Source organism: Oncorhynchus nerka, linkage group LG14, assembly GCF_034236695.1.
Source record: "Oncorhynchus nerka isolate Pitt River linkage group LG14, Oner_Uvic_2.0, whole genome shotgun sequence".
Lineage (NCBI taxonomy): Eukaryota > Metazoa > Chordata > Actinopteri > Salmoniformes > Salmonidae > Oncorhynchus > Oncorhynchus nerka.
In genome coordinates this window covers 25,791,640-25,811,787 of record NC_088409.1, presented here as the reverse complement: position 1 = coordinate 25,811,787, position 20,148 = coordinate 25,791,640, and the positions used below count along the sequence as shown (strand labels likewise).

The 20,148-nt window shown below is 39.5% G+C and overlaps 1 protein-coding gene across 1 annotated transcript in view; it reads right to left on the bottom strand.

The window, feature by feature from the left end:
* The window catches only part of LOC115127826 (protein kinase C alpha type-like), a 50,911-nt gene that overhangs the window by 13,683 nt on the left and 17,080 nt on the right, over positions 1 to 20,148 (bottom strand). Inside the window, 5 exon segments of the mRNA XM_065027107.1 lie at positions 13,969 to 14,187; positions 14,449 to 14,644; positions 15,027 to 15,183; positions 18,063 to 18,191; positions 18,657 to 18,768. Of these exon segments, the coding sequence (XP_064883179.1) occupies positions 13,969 to 14,187; positions 14,449 to 14,644; positions 15,027 to 15,183; positions 18,063 to 18,191; positions 18,657 to 18,768 (813 nt within the window).

The following is a 20,148-nucleotide window of genomic DNA, read 5'->3' as shown; positions in this document are numbered from 1 at the left end:
TGTTTATTACAGTGTGTCTACAGACAGGTGTGTTATGTTTATTACAGTGTGTCTACAGGCAGGTGTGTTATGTTTATTACAGTGTGTCAGCAGACAGGTGTGTTATGTGTATTACAGTGTGTCTACAGACAGGTGTGTTATGTTTATTACAGTGTGTTAACAGACAGGTGTGTTATGTGTATTACAGTGTGTCTACAGATAGGTGTGTTATGTTTATTACAGTGTGTCAACAGACAGGTGTGTTATGTTTATTACAGTGTGTCTACAGACAGGTGTGTTATGTTTATTACAGTGTGTCTACAGACAGGTGTGTTATGTTTATTACAGTGTGTCTACAGACAGGTGTGTTATGTTTATTACAGTGTGTCTACAGACAGGTGTGTTATGTTTATTATGTGTCTACTGACAGGTGTGTTATGTTTATTACAGTGTGTCTACAGACAGGTGTGTTATGTTTAGTACAGTGTGTCTACAGACAGGTGTGTTATGTTTATTATGTGTCTACAGACAGGTGTGTTATGTTTATTACAGTGTGTCTACAGACAGGTGTGTTATGTTTAGTACAGTGTGTCTACAGACAGGTGTGTTATGTTTATTATGTGTGTCTACAGGCAGGTGTGTTATGTTTATTACAGTGTGTCAACAGACAGGTGTGTTATGTTTATTACAGTGTGTCTACAGGCAGGTGTGTTATGTTTATTACAGTGTGTCTACAGACAGGTGTGTTATGTTTATTACAGTGTGTCTACAGACAGGTGTGTTATGTTTATTACAGTGTGTCTACAGACAGGTGTGTTATGTTTATTACAGTGTGTCTACAGAAAGGTGTGTTATGTTTATTACAGTGTGTCTACAGATAGGTGTGTTATGTTTATTACAGTGTGTCTACAGACAGGTGTGTTATGTTTATTACAGTGTGTCTACAGGCAGGTGTGTTATGTTTATTACAGTGTGTCTACAGACAGGTGTGTTATGTTTATTACCGTGTGTCTACAGACAGGTGTGTTATGTTTATTACAGTGTGTCTACAGACAGGTGTGTAATGTCTATTACAGTGTGTCTACAGGCAGGTGTGTTATGTTTATTGCAGTGTGTCTACAGACAGGTGTGTTATGTTTATTACAGTGTGTTATGTTTATTACAGTGTGTCTACAGACAGGTGTGTTATGTTTATTACAGTGTGTCTACAGGCAGGTGTGTTATGTTTATTACAGTGTGTCTACAGACAGGTGTGTTATGTTTATTACAGTGTGTCTACAGGCAGGTGTGTTATGTTTATTGCAGTGTGTCTACAGACAGGTGTGTTATGTTTATTACAGTGTGTTATGTTTATTACAGTGTGTCTACAGACAGGTGTGTTATGTTTATTACAGTGTGTCTACAGGCAGGTGTGTTATGTTTATTATGGTGTGTTATGTTTATTACAGTGTGTCTACAGACAGGTGTGTTATGTTTATTACAGTGTGTCTACAGGCAGGTGTGTTATGTTTATTACAGTGTGTCTACAGACAGGTGTGTTATGTTTATTACAGTGTGTCTACAGACAGGTGTGTTATGTTTATTACAGTGTGTCTACAGACAGGTGTGTTATGTGTATTACAGTGTGTCTACAGACAGGTGTGTTATGTTTATTACAGTGTGTCAACAGACAGGTGTGTTATGTTTATTACAGTATGTCTACAGACAGGTGTGTTATGTTTATTACAGTGTGTCTACAGGCAGGTGTGTTATGTTTATTACAGTGTGTAAGCAGACAGGTGTGATATGTGTATTACAGTGTGTCTACAGACAGGTGTGTTATGTTTATTACAGTGTGTTAACAGACAGGTGTGTTATGTGTATTACAGTGTGTCTACAGATAGGTGTGTTATGTTTATTACAGTGTGTCAACAGACAGGTGTGTTATGTTTATTACAGTGTGTCTACAGACAGGTGTGTTATGTTTATTACAGTGTGTCTACAGACAGGTGTGTTATGTTTATTACAGTGTGTCTACAGACAGGTGTGTTATGTTTATTACAGTGTGTCTACAGACAGGTGTGTTATGTTTATTACAGTGTGTCTACAGACAGGTGTGTTATGTTTATTACAGTGTGTCTACAGACAGGTGTGTTATGTTTATTACAGTGTGTCTACAGACAGGTGTGTTATGTTTATTACAGTGTGTTATGTTTATTACAGTGTGTCTACAGACAGGTGTGTTATGTTTATTACAGTGTGTCTACAGACAGGTGTGTTATGTTTATTACAGTGTGTCTACAGATAGGTGTGTTATGTTTATTACAGTGTGTCTACAGGCAGGTGTGTTATGTTTATTGCAGTGTGTCTACAGACAGGTGTGTTATGTTTATTACAGTGTGTCTACAGACAGGTGTGTTATGTTTATTACAGTGTGTCTACAGATAGGTGTGTTATGTTTATTACAGTGTGTCTACAGGCAGGTGTGTTATGTTTATTGCAGTGTGTCTACAGACAGGTGTGTTATGTTTATTACAGTGTGTTTACAGACAGGTGTGTTATGTTTATTACAGTGTGTCTACAGACAGGTGTGTTATGTGTATTACAGTGTGTCTACAGACAGGTGTGTTATGTTTATTACAGTGTGTCAACAGACAGGTGTGTTATGTTTATTACAGTGTGTCTACAGACAGGTGTGTTATGTTTATTACAGTGTGTCTACAGACAGGTGTGTTATGTGTATTACAGTGTGTCTACAGACAGGTGTGTTATGTTTATTACAGTGTGTCAACAGACAGGTGTGTTATGTTTATTACAGTATGTCTACAGACAGGTGTGTTATGTTTATTACAGTGTGTCTACAGGCAGGTGTGTTATGTTTATTACAGTGTGTAAGCAGACAGGTGTGATATGTGTATTACAGTGTGTCTACAGACAGGTGTGTTATGTTTATTACAGTGTGTTAACAGACAGGTGTGTTATGTGTATTACAGTGTGTCTACAGATAGGTGTGTTATGTTTATTACAGTGTGTCAACAGACAGGTGTGTTATGTTTATTACAGTGTGTCTACAGACAGGTGTGTTATGTTTATTACAGTGTGTCTACAGACAGGTGTGTTATGTTTATTACAGTGTGTCTACAGACAGGTGTGTTATGTTTATTACAGTGTGTCTACAGACAGGTGTGTTATGTTTATTACAGTGTGTCTACAGACAGGTGTGTTATGTTTATTACAGTGTGTCTACAGACAGGTGTGTTATGTTTATTACAGTGTGTCTACAGACAGGTGTGTTATGTTTATTACAGTGTGTTATGTTTATTACAGTGTGTCTACAGACAGGTGTGTTATGTTTATTACAGTGTGTCTACAGACAGGTGTGTTATGTTTATTACAGTGTGTCTACAGATAGGTGTGTTATGTTTATTACAGTGTGTCTACAGGCAGGTGTGTTATGTTTATTGCAGTGTGTCTACAGACAGGTGTGTTATGTTTATTACAGTGTGTTATGTTTATTACAGTGTGTCTACAGACAGGTGTGTTATGTTTATTACAGTGTGTCTACAGGCAGGTGTGTTATGTTTATTACAGTGTGTCTACAGACAGGTGTGTTATGTTTATTACAGTGTGTCTACAGGCAGGTGTGTTATGTTTATTGCAGTGTGTCTACAGACAGGTGTGTTATGTTTATTACAGTGTGTTATGTTTATTTTATTACAGTGTGTCTACAGACAGGTGTGTTATGTTTATTACAGTGTGTCTACAGGCAGGTGTGTTATGTTTATTATGGTGTGTTATGTTTATTACAGTGTGTCTACAGACAGGTGTGTTATGTTTATTACAGTGTGTCTACAGGCAGGTGTGTTATGTTTATTACAGTGTGTCTACAGACAGGTGTGTTATGTTTATTACAGTGTGTCTACAGACAGGTGTGTTATGTTTATTACAGTGTGTCTACAGACAGGTGTGTTATGTGTATTACAGTGTGTCTACAGACAGGTGTGTTATGTTTATTACAGTGTGTCAACAGACAGGTGTGTTATGTTTATTACAGTATGTCTACAGACAGGTGTGTTATGTTTATTACAGTGTGTCTACAGGCAGGTGTGTTATGTTTATTACAGTGTGTAAGCAGACAGGTGTGATATGTGTATTACAGTGTGTCTACAGACAGGTGTGTTATGTTTATTACAGTGTGTTAACAGACAGGTGTGTTATGTGTATTACAGTGTGTCTACAGATAGGTGTGTTATGTTTATTACAGTGTGTCAACAGACAGGTGTGTTATGTTTATTACAGTGTGTCTACAGACAGGTGTGTTATGTTTATTACAGTGTGTCTACAGACAGGTGTGTTATGTTTATTACAGTGTGTCTACAGACAGGTGTGTTATGTTTATTACAGTGTGTCTACAGACAGGTGTGTTATGTTTATTACAGTGTGTCTACAGACAGGTGTGTTATGTTTATTACAGTGTGTCTACAGACAGGTGTGTTATGTTTATTACAGTGTGTCTACAGACAGGTGTGTTATGTTTATTACAGTGTGTTATGTTTATTACAGTGTGTCTACAGACAGGTGTGTTATGTTTATTACAGTGTGTCTACAGACAGGTGTGTTATGTTTATTACAGTGTGTCTACAGATAGGTGTGTTATGTTTATTACAGTGTGTCTACAGGCAGGTGTGTTATGTTTATTGCAGTGTGTCTACAGACAGGTGTGTTATGTTTATTACAGTGTGTCTACAGACAGGTGTGTTATGTTTATTACAGTGTGTCTACAGATAGGTGTGTTATGTTTATTACAGTGTGTCTACAGGCAGGTGTGTTATGTTTATTGCAGTGTGTCTACAGACAGGTGTGTTATGTTTATTACAGTGTGTTTACAGACAGGTGTGTTATGTTTATTACAGTGTGTCTACAGACAGGTGTGTTATGTGTATTACAGTGTGTCTACAGACAGGTGTGTTATGTTTATTACAGTGTGTCAACAGACAGGTGTGTTATGTTTATTACAGTGTGTCTACAGACAGGTGTGTTATGTTTATTACAGTGTGTCTACAGACAGGTTTGTTATGTGTATTACAGTGTGTCTACAGACAGGTGTGTTATGTTTATTACAGTGTGTCAACAGACAGGTGTGTTATGTTTATTACAGTATGTCTACAGACAGGTGTGTTATGTTTATTACAGTGTGTCTACAGGCAGGTGTGTTATGTTTATTACAGTGTGTAAGCAGACAGGTGTGATATGTGTATTACAGTGTGTCTACAGACAGGTGTGTTATGTTTATTACAGTGTGTTAACAGACAGGTGTGTTATGTGTATTACAGTGTGTCTACAGATAGGTGTGTTATGTTTATTACAGTGTGTCAACAGACAGGTGTGTTATGTTTATTACAGTGTGTCTACAGACAGGTGTGTTATGTTTATTACAGTGTGTCTACAGACAGGTGTGTTATGTTTATTACAGTGTGTCTACAGACAGGTGTGTTATGTTTATTACAGTGTGTCTACAGACAGGTGTGTTATGTTTATTACAGTGTGTCTACAGACAGGTGTGTTATGTTTATTACAGTGTGTCTACAGACAGGTGTGTTATGTTTATTACAGTGTGTCTACAGACAGGTGTGTTATGTTTATTACAGTGTGTTATGTTTATTACAGTGTGTCTACAGACAGGTGTGTTATGTTTATTACAGTGTGTCTACAGACAGGTGTGTTATGTTTATTACAGTGTGTCTACAGATAGGTGTGTTATGTTTATTACAGTGTGTCTACAGGCAGGTGTGTTATGTTTATTGCAGTGTGTCTACAGACAGGTGTGTTATGTTTATTACAGTGTGTCTACAGACAGGTGTGTTATGTTTATTACAGTGTGTCTACAGATAGGTGTGTTATGTTTATTACAGTGTGTCTACTGACAGGTGTGTTATGTTTATTGCAGTGTGTCTACAGACAGGTGTGTTATGTTTATTACAGTGTGTTTACAGACAGGTGTGTTATGTTTATTACAGTGTGTCTACAGACAGGTGTGTTATGTGTATTACAGTGTGTCTACAGACAGGTGTGTTATGTTTATTACAGTGTGTCAACAGACAGGTGTGTTATGTTTATTACAGTGTGTCTACAGACAGGTGTGTTATGTTTATTACAGTATGTCTACAGGCAGGTGTGTTATGTTTATTACAGTGTGTCAGCAGACAGGTGTGTTATGTGTATTACAGTGTGTCTACAGACAGGTGTGTTATGTTTATTACAGTGTGTTAACAGACAGGTGTGTTATGTGTATTACAGTGTGTCTACAGATAGGTGTGTTATGTTTATTACAGTGTGTCAACAGACAGGTGTGTTATGTTTATTACAGTGTGTCTACAGACAGGTGTGTTATGTTTATTACAGTGTGTCTACAGACAGGTGTGTTATGTTTATTACAGTGTGTCTACAGACAGGTGTGTTATGTTTATTACAGTGTGTCTACAGACAGGTGTGTTATGTTTATTACAGTGTGTCTACAGACAGGTGTGTTATGTTTATTATGTGTCTACTGACAGGTGTGTTATGTTTATTACAGTGTGTCAACAGACAGGTGAGTTATGTTTATTACAGTGTGTCTACAGACAGGTGTGTTATGTTTATTACAGTGTGTCAACAGACAGGTGTGTTATGTTTATTACAGTGTGTCTACAGACAGGTGTGTTATGTTTATTACAGTGTGTCTACAGACAGGTGTGTTATGTTTATTATGTGTCTACAGACAGGTGTGTTATGTTTATTACAGTGTGTCAACAGACAGGTGTGTTATGTTTAATACAGTGTGTCAACAGACAGGTGTGTTATGTTTATTACAGTGTGTCTACTGACAGGTGTGTTATGTTTATTACAGTGTGTTAACAGACAGGTGTGTTATGTGTATTACAGTGTGTCTACAGATAGGTGTGTTATGTTTATTACAGTGTGTCAACAGACAGGTGTGTTATGTTTATTACAGTGTGTCTACAGACAGGTGTGTTATGTTTATTACAGTGTGTCTACAGACAGGTGTGTTATGTTTATTACAGTGTGTCTACAGACAGGTGTGTTATGTTTATTACAGTGTGTCTACAGACAGGTGTGTTATGTTTATTACAGTGTGTCTACAGACAGGTGTGTTATGTTTATTATGTGTCTACTGACAGGTGTGTTATGTTTATTACAGTGTGTCAACAGACAGGTGAGTTATGTTTATTACAGTGTGTCTACAGACAGGTGTGTTATGTTTATTACAGTGTGTCAACAGACAGGTGTGTTATGTTTATTACAGTGTGTCTACAGACAGGTGTGTTATGTTTATTACAGTGTGTCTACAGACAGGTGTGTTATGTTTATTATGTGTCTACAGACAGGTGTGTTATGTTTATTACAGTGTGTCAACAGACAGGTGTGTTATGTTTAATACAGTGTGTCAACAGACAGGTGTGTTATGTTTATTACAGTGTGTCTACTGACAGGTGTGTTATGTTTATTACAGTGTGTTATGTTTATTACCGTGTGTTATGTTTATTACAGTGTGTCTACAGACAGGTGTGTTATGTTTATTACAGTGTGTCTACAGACAGGTGTGTTATGTTTATTATGTGTCTACTGACAGGTGTGTTATGTTTATTACAGTGTGTCAACAGACAGGTGTGTTATGTTTATTACAGTGTGTCAACAGACAGGTGTGTTATGTTTATTATGTGTCTACTGACAGGTGTGTTATGTTTATTACAGTGTGTCTACAGGCAGGTGTGTTATGTTTATTACAGTGTGTCTACAGATAGGTGTGTTATGTTTATTACAGTGTGTCTACAGACAGGTGTGTTATGTTTATTACAGTGTGTCTACAGACAGGTGTGTTATGTTTATTACAGTGTGTCTACTGACAGATGTGTTATGTTTATTACAGTGTGTCAACAGACAGGTGTGTTATGTTTATTACAGTGTGTTATGTTTATTACAGTGTGTCTACAGACAGGTGTGTTATGTTTATTGCAGTGTGTCTACAGACAGGTGTGTTATGTTTATTACAGTGTGTCTACAGACAGGTGTGTTATGTTTATTACAGTGTGTCTACAGACAGGTGTGTTATGTTTATTACAGTGTGTCTACAGACAGGTGTGTTATGTTTATTACAGTGTGTCAACAGACAGGTGTGTTATGTTTATTACAGTGTGTCTACAGGCAGGTGTGTTATGTTTATTACAGTGTGTCTACAGATAGGTGTGTTATGTTTATTACAGTGTGTCTACAGACAGGTGTGTTATGTTTATTACAGTATGTCTACAGACAGGTGTGTTATGTTTATTACAGTGTGTCTACTGACAGGTGTGTTATGTTTATTACAGTGTGTTATGTTTATTACCGTGTGTCTACAGACAGGTGTGTTATGTTTATTACAGTATGTCTACAGACAGGTGTGTTATGTTTATTACAGTGTGTCAACAGACAGGTGTGTTATGTTTATTACAGTGTGTCAACAGACAGGTGTGTTATGTTTATTATGTGTCTACTGACAGGTGTGTTATGTTTATTACAGTGTGTCTACAGGCAGGTGTGTTATGTTTATTACAGTGTGTCTACAGATAGGTGTGTTATGTTTATTACAGTGTGTCTACAGACAGGTGTGTTATGTTTATTACAGTGTGTCTACAGACAGGTGTGTTATGTTTATTACAGTGTGTCTACAGACAGGTGTGTTATGTTTATTACAGTGTGTCTACAGACAGGTGTGTTATGTTTATTACAGTGTGTCTACAGACAGGTGTGTTATGTGTATTACAGTGTGTCTACAGACAGGTGTGTTATGTTTATTACAGTGTGTCTACAGACAGGTGTGTTATGTTTATTACAGTGTGTCTACAGACAGGTGTGTTATGTTTATTACAGTGTGTCTACTGACAGGTGTGTTATGTTTATTACAGTGTGTCAACAGACAGGTGTGTTATGTTTATTACAGTGTGTTATGTTTATTACAGTGTGTCTACAGACAGGTGTGTTATGTTTATTACAGTGTGTTATGTTTATTACAGTGTGTCTACAGACAGGTGTGTTATGTTTATTACAGTGTGTCTACAGACAGGTGTGTTATGTTTATTACAGTGTGTCTACAGACAGGTGTGTTATGTTTATTACAGTGTGTTATGTTTATTACAGTGTGTCTACAGACAGGTGTGTTATGTTTATTACAGTGTGTCTACAGACAGGTGTGTTATGTTTATTACAGTGTGTCTACAGATAGGTGTGTTATGTGTATTACAGTGTGTTTACAGACAGGTGTGTTATGTTTATTACAGTGTGTCTACAGACAGGTGTGTTATGTTTATTACAGTATGTCTACAGGCAGGTGTGTTATGTTTATTACAGTATGTCTACAGGCAGGTGTGTTATGTTTATTACAGTATGTCTACAGGCAGGTGTGTTATGTTTATTACAGTGTGTCTACAGACAGGTGTGTTATGTTTATTACAGTATGTCTACAGGCAGGTGTGTTATGTTTATTACAGTATGTCTACAGGCAGGTGTGTTATGTTTATTACAGTGTGTCTACAGACAGGTGTGTTATGTTTATTACAGTGTGTCTACAGACAGGTGTGTTATGTGTATTACAATGTGTTTACAGACAGGTGTGTTATGTGTATTACAGTGTGTTATGTTTATTACAGTGTGTCTACAGACAGGTGTGTTATGTGTATTACAGTGTGTCTACAGACAGGTGTGTTATGTTTATTACAGTGTGTCAACAGACAGGTGTGTTATGTTTATTACAGTGTGTCTACAGACAGGTGTGTTATGTTTATTACAGTATGTCTACAGGCAGGTGTGTTATGTTTATTACAGTGTGTCAGCAGACAGGTGTGTTATGTGTATTACAGTGTGTCTACAGACAGGTGTGTTATGTTTATTACAGTGTGTTAACAGACAGGTGTGTTATGTGTATTACAGTGTGTCTACAGACAGGTGTGTTATGTTTATTATGTGTCTACAGACAGGTGTGTTATGTTTATTACAGTGTGTCAACAGACAGGTGTGTTATGTTTATTACAGTGTGTCTACAGACAGGTGTGTTATGTTTATTACAGTGTGTCTACAGACAGGTGTGTTATGTTTATTATGTGTCTACAGACAGGTGTGTTATGTTTATTACAGTGTGTCAACAGACAGGTGTGTTATGTTTAATACAGTGTGTCAACAGACAGGTCTGTTATGTTTATTACAGTGTGTCTACAGGCAGGTGTGTTATGTTTATTACAGTGTGTCTACAGACAGGTGTGTTATGTTTATTACAGTGTGTCTACAGACAGGTGTGTTATGTTTATTATGTGTCTACTGACAGGTGTGTTATGTTTATTACAGTGTGTCAACAGACAGGTGTGTTATGTTTATTACAGTGTGTCAACAGACAGGTGTGTTATGTTTATTACAGTGTGTCTACAGACAGGTGTGTTATGTTTATTATGTGTCTACTGACAGGTGTGTTATGTTTATTACAGTGTGTCTACAGGCAGGTGTGTTATGTTTATTACAGTGTGTCTACAGATAGGTGTGTTATGTTTATTACAGTGTGTCTACAGACAGGTGTGTTATGTTTATTACAGTGTGTCTACAGACAGGTGTGTTATGTTTATTACAGTGTGTCTACAGACAGGTGTGTTATGTTTATTACAGTGTGTCTACAGACAGGTGTGTTATGTTTATTACAGTGTGTCTACAGACAGGTGTGTTATGTTTATTACAGTGTGTCTACAGACAGGTGTGTTATGTTTATTACAGTGTGTCTACAGATAGGTGTGTTATGTTTATTACAGTGTGTCTACAGACAGGTGTGTTATGTTTATTACAGTGTGTCTACAGACAGGTGTGTTATGTTTATTATGTGTCTACTGACAGGTGTGTTATGTTTATTACAGTGTGTCAACAGACAGGTGAGTTATGTTTATTACAGTGTGTCTACAGACAGGTGTGTTATGTTTATTACAGTGTGTCTACAGACAGGTGTGTTATGTTTATTATGTGTCTACAGACAGGTGTGTTATGTTTATTACAGTGTGTCAACAGACAGGTGTGTTATGTTTATTACAGTGTGTCTACAGACAGGTGTGTTATGTTTATTACAGTGTGTCTACAGACAGGTGTGTTATGTTTATTATGTGTCTACAGACAGGTGTGTTATGTTTATTACAGTGTGTCAACAGACAGGTGTGTTATGTTTATTACAGTGTGTCAACAGACAGGTGTGTTATGTTTATTACAGTGTGTCTACAGGCAGGTGTGTTATGTTTATTACAGTGTGTCTACAGACAGGTGTGTTATGTTTATTACAGTGTGTCTACAGACAGGTGTGTTATGTTTATTATGTGTCTACTGACAGGTGTGTTATGTTTATTACAGTGTGTCAACAGACAGGTGTGTTATGTTTATTACAGTGTGTCAACAGACAGGTGTGTTATGTTTATTACAGTGTGTCTACAGACAGGTGTGTTATGTTTATTATGTGTCTACTGACAGGTGTGTTATGTTTATTACAGTGTGTCTACAGGCAGGTGTGTTATGTTTATTACAGTGTGTCTACAGATAGGTGTGTTATGTTTATTACAGTGTGTCTACAGACAGGTGTGTTATGTTTATTACAGTGTGTCTACAGACAGGTGTGTTATGTTTATTACAGTGTGTCTACAGACAGGTGTGTTATGTTTATTACAGTGTGTCTACAGACAGGTGTGTTATGTTTATTACAGTGTGTCTACAGACAGGTGTGTTATGTTTATTACAGTGTGTCTACAGATAGGTGTGTTATGTTTATTACAGTGTGTTAACAGACAGGTGTGTTATGTTTATTACAGTGTGTCTACAGACAGGTGTGTTATGTTTATTACAGTGTGTCTACAGACAGGTGTGTTATGTTTATTACAGTGTGTCTACAGACAGGTGTGTTATGTTTATTACAGTGTGTCTACAGACAGGTGTGTTATGTTTATTACAGTGTGTCTACAGACAGGTGTGTTATGTTTATTACAGTGTGTCTACAGGCAGGTGTGTTATGTTTATTACAGTGTGTCTACAGACAGGTGTGTTATGTTTATTACAGTGTGTCTACAGATAGGTGTGTTATGTTTATTACAGTGTGTCTACAGACAGGTGTGTTATGTTTATTACAGTGTGTCTACAGGCAGGTGTGTTATGTTTATTACAGTGTGTTATGTTTATTACCGTGTGTTATGTTTATTACAGTGTGTCTACAGACAGGTGTGTTATGTTTATTACAGTGTGTCTACAGACAGGTGTGTTATGCTTATTACAGTGTGTCTACAGACAGGTGTGTTATGTTTATTACAGTGTGTTATGTTTATTACAGTGTGTCTACAGACAGGTGTGTTATGTTTATTACAGTGTGTCTACAGGCAGGTGTGTTATGTTTATTACAGTGTGTCTACAGACAGGTGTGTTATGTTTATTACAGTGTGTTATGTTTATTACAGTGTGTTATGTTTATTACAGTGTGTTATGTTTATTACAGTGTGTCTACAGACAGGTGTGTTATGTTTATTATGTGTCTACAGGCAGGTGTGTTATGTTTATTACAGTGTGTCTACAGACAGGTGTGTTATGTTTATTACAGTGTGTCTACAGACAGGTGTGTTATGTTTATTATGTGTCTACAGGCAGGTGTGTTATGTTTATTACAGTGTGTCTACAGACAGGTGTGTTATGTTTATTACAGTGTGTCTACAGACAGGTGTGTTATGTTTATTATGTGTCTACTGACAGGTGTGTTATGTTTATTACAGTGTGTCTACAGACAGGTGTGTTATGTTTATTACAGTGTGTCTACTGACAGGTGTGTTATGTTTATTAGTGTGTCTACAGACAGGTGTGTTATGTTTATTACAGTGTGTCAACAGACAGGTGTGTTATGTTTATTACAGTGTGTCTACAGACAGGTGTGTTATGTTTATTATGTGTCTACTGACAGGTGTGTTATGTTTATTACAGTGTGTCAACAGACAGGTGTGTTATGTTTATTACAGTGTGTCAACAGACAGGTGTGTTATGTTTATTACAGTGTGTCTACAGACAGGTGTGTTATGTTTATTATGTGTCTACTGACAGGTGTGTTATGTTTATTACAGTGTGTCTACAGGCAGGTGTGTTATGTTTATTACAGTGTGTCTACAGATAGGTGTGTTATGTTTATTACAGTGTGTCTACAGACAGGTGTGTTATGTTTATTACAGTGTGTCTACAGACAGGTGTGTTATGTTTATTACAGTGTGTCTACAGACAGGTGTGTTATGTTTATTACAGTGTGTTATGTTTATTACAGTGTGTCTACAGACAGGTGTGTTATGTTTATTACAGTGTGTCAACAGACAGGTGTGTTATGTTTATTACAGTGTGTCTACAGACAGGTGTGTTATGTTTATTACAGTGTGTTATGTTTATTACAGTGTGTCTACAGACAGGTGTGTTATGTTTATTACAGTGTGTCAACAGACAGGTGTGTTATGTTTATTACAGTGTGTCAACAGACAGGTGTGTTATGTTTATTACAGTGTGTCTACAGACAGGTGTGTTATGTTCATTACAGTGTGTCTACAGACAGGTGTGTTATGTTTATTATGTGTCTACAGACAGGTGTGTTATGTTTATTACAGTGTGTCAACAGACAGGTGTGTTATGTTTATTACAGTGTGTCTACAGACAGGTGTGTTATGTGTATTACAGTGTGTTTAGAGACAGGTGTGTTATGTTTATTACAGTGTATCAACAGGCAGGTGTGTTATGTTTATTACAGTGTATCAACAGGCAGGTGTGTTATGTTTATTACAGTGTGTTATGTTTATTACAGTGTGTTATGTTTATTACAGTGTGTTATGTTTATTACAGTGTGTCTACAGACAGGTGTGTAATGTCTATTACAGTGTGTCAACAGATAGGTGTGTTATGTTTATTACAGTGTGTCTACAGGCAGGTGTAGGTGTGTTTCAGTACCTTTCCGAAGCTGCCTTTTCCCAGCACCATGAGGAAGTTGAAGTCCTGGAGGCAAACCCTGGGCTTGACCGGTCCTGCAGTTAGGGTGGCCAGACAGGGGACTGACGGGGCTGAGGGGGACAGGACAGACACGGGGACAGGGACAGACACAGACACAGGGGCAGGCCTCAGGGAGGGGGGGAGAAGGGAGGGGGGAATAGCATCTAGACCACTAGGCTCCTATTGAAGAGAGGAGGGGGAGGGGGGGAGGTCTTTGTTATAATAAAACTGTCACACACATCCACACACACACAAACCTGCAATGTATGGATTTTAATGAAGCACTCCTGCACCCTGGTGGCCAAAGTGAGGGAACTCACACACATTTTGTTTGGTCATACTCCGAGTCTAACCTATATATACCAATAGTTATATATAATATATGTATTCTATAACTCTAACTACACTACCCATAATCCACTGCATGAGAGTATGTCTTACATTTTCGTCAGGGACAGGCATGTTGTAGTACTCTCCCTCATCCTGATCCAGCAGTTTGAACCAGCCGCTAACTGAGTGACGGAATATCTCGCTCACTCCGAACGACAGCGATCCCATGAAGTCATTCCGAGACGTACGATCCCAATCCCACACCTCCACCGACAGACGACGGTCCCACTGCCGCCCACGCACCGAGCTGGGGAGAGAGATGGGAGTGAAAGAGGTTACCGACCAGGTATCCGACCTCCAGTCATCTGCACACCTCAAGACCATGTCAGTCCACTGAGATAAAGCTCCTGGGGCTAACACAAGTCTAGTTCCCTGTGCAGAGTTCCCAGAACTACTGGTACACACACACACACAAACATGATCACTAGAACCACTGCCCTGGTATTCTTCTAATGATGTACACAGTCACACACACACACACACACACACACACACACACACACACACACACACACACACACACACACACACACACACACACACACACACACACACACACACACACACACACACACACACACACACACACACACACACACACACACACACACACACACACACACACTCACAAGGTGAAGCTCTCGTTCCAGACGGGGTTGAGTGTGGAGCGGATAGTCTTGGTCTTCTGTTTGCTCTGGCTCTTAGGGTCAGGGATTAGCTTGAGCTTCACGTAGGGGTCAGACAGACCATTGGGGTCCATGGGGATCAGGTTACGAGCCTCCCGCACTGAGGGGGGAGCGAGGGGGGTGGAGGGAAAGAGGGAGGGAGAGGGTGAGAGAGAGAAAGAGAGACAGAGAAACAGTCAGACAATGGATAGCATAGATGGCCATACAGGTGCCATCTGATCTTAATTTGACCCAGTTTCTTACAGCAGGAAAATAATCATGCAGCAACAGGAAATGTGAATATTATGTTGATTATGATGAATGTACATTTTTTTTGTAGGGGATGATAAAAATTGTATTAGGGCAAATCTAGTCTGAAATTACAAACTTTAGAAGCCAGTTTAAACTTGAAAACACTACACGTTTACAATTCCTTCTGTGCATGAAAATTCTGCTACAATAGGATGATCAAATTAAGATATGGCATCTGTAGATGCACCACAGAGAGCATGACTTGTGGGAGTGTGTGCCTGTATTCAGCTCCCCCACTCCACCTAGTGGTCAGTACCTGACAGTGTGAATGGTAGCGTGACATCAGTGGTGGAAAAAGTATCCAATTGTCATACTTGAGTAGAATGTCATCTGATGAAAATCATCAAAGGTTAGTGTTTAATTTAATCACTATTTGTGCTTTTTGTGATTCCTCTCTTTGGCTGGAAAAATGGCTGGGTTTTTCTATGAGTTGGTGGTCACCTAACATAATCATTTGTGGTGCTTTCGCTGTAAAGCCTATTTGAAATCGGACAATGTGGTGGGATTAACAACAAGATTACCTTTAAAATGGTATAAGATACATGTATGTTTGAGGAATTTTAATTATGAGATTTCTGTTGTTTTGAATTTGGCGCCCTGCACTTTCACTGGCTGTTGTCATATCATCCCGTTAACGGGATCTAAGCCATAAGAAGTTTTAATAGAAAATTACTCAAGTAAAAGTAAAAGTCACCCTGTAAAATACTGCTGGAGTAAAAGTCTAAAAGTATTTGGTTTATTAAATATACTTAAGAATCAAAAGTAAAAGTAAAAGTATAAAAAATTTCAAATTCCTTATAACCAGATGGCACAATTTTCATATATATATATATATTTTTACAGATAGCCAGGGGCACACTCCAACACTCAGACATTATTTACATACGAAGTACTTGTGTTCAATGAGTCTGGCAGATCAGAGGCAGTAGGGATGACCAGGGATGTTCAATTGATAAGTGTGTGAATTGGACCATTATCATGTCCTGCTAAGCATTCGAAATGTAACAAGTAATTTTGGGTGTCAGGGAAAATGTATGGAGTAAAAATAGTACATTATTTTATTTAGGAATGTAGTGAAGTAAAAGTAAAAGTTGTCAAAAATATATATAGTAAAGTAAAGTACATATAGCCTAAAAAATGACTTAAGTAGAACTTTAAAGTATTTTTACTTAGTACTTTACACCACCTGGTGACAGAGACATGTAACCCCTGTCTCTATCAGTGGTTAGGGGCAACACCACCGGGTGACAGAGACATGTAACCCCTGTCTCTATCAGTGGTTAGGGGCAACACCACCAGGTGACAGAGACATGTAACCCCTGTCTCTATCAGTGGTTAGGGGCAACACCACCGGGTGACAGAGACATGTAACCCCTGTCTCTATCAGTGGTTAGGGGCAACACCACCAGGTGACAGAGACATGTAACCCCTGTCTCTATCAGTGGTTAGGGACAACACCACCGGGTGACAGAGACATGTAACCCCTGTCTCTATCAGTGGTTAGGGGCAACACCACCAGGTGACAGAGACATGTAACCCCTGTCTCTATCAGTGGTTAGGGGCAACACCACCGGGTGACAGAGACATGTAACCCCTGTCTCTATCAGTGGTTAGGGGCAACACCACCGGGTGACAGAGACATGTAACCCCTGTCTCTATCAGTGGTTAGGGACAACACCACCGGGTGACAGAGACATGTAACCCCTGTCTCTATCAGTGGTTAGGGACAACACCACCGGGTGACAGAGACATGTAACCCCTGTCTCTATCAGTGGTTAGGGACAACACCACCGGGTGACAGAGACATGTAACCCCTGTCTCTATCAGTGGTTAGGGACAACACCACCGGGTGACAGAGACATGTAACCCCTGTCTCTATCAGTGGTTAGGGGCAACACCACCGGGTGACAGAGACATGTAACCCCTGTCTCTATCAGTGGTTAGGGACAACACCACCGGGTGACAGAGACATGTAACCCCTGTCTCTATCAGTGGTTAGGGACAACACCACCGGGTGACAGAGACATGTAACCCCTGTCTCTATCAGTGGTTAGGGACAACACCACCGGGTGACACAGACATGTAACCCTTGTCTCTATCAGTGGTTAGGGACAACACCACCGGGTGACAGAGACATGTAACCCCTGTCTCTATCAGTGGTTAGGGACAACACCACCGGGTGACACAGACATGTAACCCTTGTCTCTATCAGTGGTTAGGGCAACACCACCGGGTGACAGAGACATGTAACCCCTGTCTCTATCAGTGGTTAGGGACAACACCACCGGGTGACAGAGACATGTAACCCCTGTCTCTATCAGTGGTTAGGGACAACACCACCGGGTGACAGAGACATGTAACCCCTGTCTCTATCAGTGGTTAGGGACAACACCACCGGGTGACAGAGACATGTAACCCCTGTCTCTATCAGTGGTTAGGGGCAACACCACCGGGTGACAGAGACATGTAACCCCTGTCTCTATCAGTGGTTAGGGACAACACCACCGGGTGACAGAGACATGTAACCCCTGTCTCTATCAGTGGTTAGGGACAACACCACCGGGTGACAGAGACATGTAACCCATGTCTCTATCAGTGGTTAGGGGCAACACCACCGGGTGACAGAGACATGTAAACCCTGTCTCTATTAGTGGTTAGGGACAACTCTTCTTAACCCTTAGTTGTGACCTGTGATGAAGATGTCCTCGTTCTCTCCCCGGACGGTCAGGTGGATCCTGCCTCTCTTCTCTGTATGATCTTGACCACACAGGCTGGGCACCAGGCTCTCACAACGCTTGTGGACATTCATCTCACAACCTGTAGTACATGCACACAAGTATAGACGCACGCACGCACGCACGCACGCACGCACGCACGCACGCACGCACACACACACACACACACACACACACACACACACACACACACACACACAGAGAGATAATAACACGTGGTAAGAAACCACTCACACACATATACTTTACATTCATGCCACACACACATCACAACTGCTGCTCTTATTATGATTGATAAATACTGCACAATGTAAACACTTTCCCCCCAATCCCCCCGTCCCCAGAACACATGTAAATATTGGACTATAACTTGTGCCTTCCTGTATTATACTTATGCTAAAATGTTTATTCTGTTCTACTGAGCCATTTACTTTATGTTGGTATTCTTATCTTTTATTATGTCTTATTGTTGTTGCATTGTCGAGAAGGAACCTGCAAGTCAGCATTTTGGCTAATAAAACTTGAAACAGAACGTCTGGTTACTTACAGGAGCATTTCATGCCCTGTTGGATAAGGCCATAGAGCAGAGAACCACAGTGATCACAGAACGTTGGAGAAGTGTAGGTCTGAGGTCGAAATCTGTGTTTACTCTTCAAGTCCTGAGAGAGAGAAAGAGACAGAAAGACACGAGAGTAGTAAGTCAATGAGACAGACAGAGAGAGACATGAGAGGAGTAAGTCATTCAGACAGACAGACAGACATGAGAGTAGTAAGTCATTGAGACAGACAGACATGAGAGTAGTAAGTCATTGAGACAGACAGACAGGCGAGGAGTAAGTCAATGAGACAGACAGAGAGAGACATGAGAGGAGTAAGTCATTCAGACAGACAGACAGACATGAGAGTAGTAAGCCATTGAGACAGACAGACAGGAGAGTAGTAAGTCAATGAGACAGACAGAGAGAGACATGAGAGGAGTAAGTCATTCAGACAGACAGACAGACAGACATGAGAGTAGTAAGCCATTGAGACAGACAGACAGACGGAGAGACAGACAGACAGACATGAGAGTAGTAAGTCATTGGGACAGACATGAGAGTAGTAAGTCATTGGGACAGACATGAGAGTAGTAAGTCATTGGGACAGACATGAGAGTAGTAAGTCATTGGGACAGACATGAGAGTAGTAAGTCATTGGGACAGACATGAGAGTAGTAAGTCATTGGGACAGACATGAGAGTAGTAAGTCATTGGGACAGACATTAGAGGAGTACGTCATTGGGACAGACATGAGAGGAGTAAGTCATTGGGACAGACATTAGAGGAGTACGTCATTGGGACAGACATGAGAGGAGTAAGTCATTGGGACAGACATGAGAGTAGTAAGTCATTGGGGCGCAGGTTAGCCTAGTGGTTAGAGCGTTGGACTAGTAACCGAAAGGTTGCAAGTTCGAATCCCCGAGCTGACAAGGTACAAATCTGTTGTTCTGCCCCTGAACAGTCAGTTAACCCACTGTTCCTAGGCCGTCATTGAAAATAAGAATTTGTTCTTAACTGACTTGCCTAGTAAAATAAAGGTAAAAAAAAAAACAGACATGAGAGTAGTAAGTCATTGGGACAGACATGAGAGTAGTAAGTCATTGGGACAGACATGAGAGGAGTAAGTCATTCAGACAGACAGACATGAGAGTAGTAAGCCATGGAGACAGACAGACATGAGAGTAGTATCATTGAAACAGACAGACATGAGAGTAGTAAGTCATTGGGACAGACATGAGAGTATTAAGTCATTGGGACAGACATGAGAGTAGTAAGTCATTGAGACAGACAGACAGACATGAAAGTAGTAAGTCATTGAGACAGACAGACAGACAGACATGAAAGTAGTAAGTCATTGAGACAGACAGACATGAGAGTAGTAAGTCATTGAGACAGACAGACAGGAGAGGAGTAAGTCTTTCACTTTTTATAAGTTTTTCACTTTATATATTCACTTTGTATGTTGTCTACCTCACTTGCTTTGGCAATGTTAACACATGT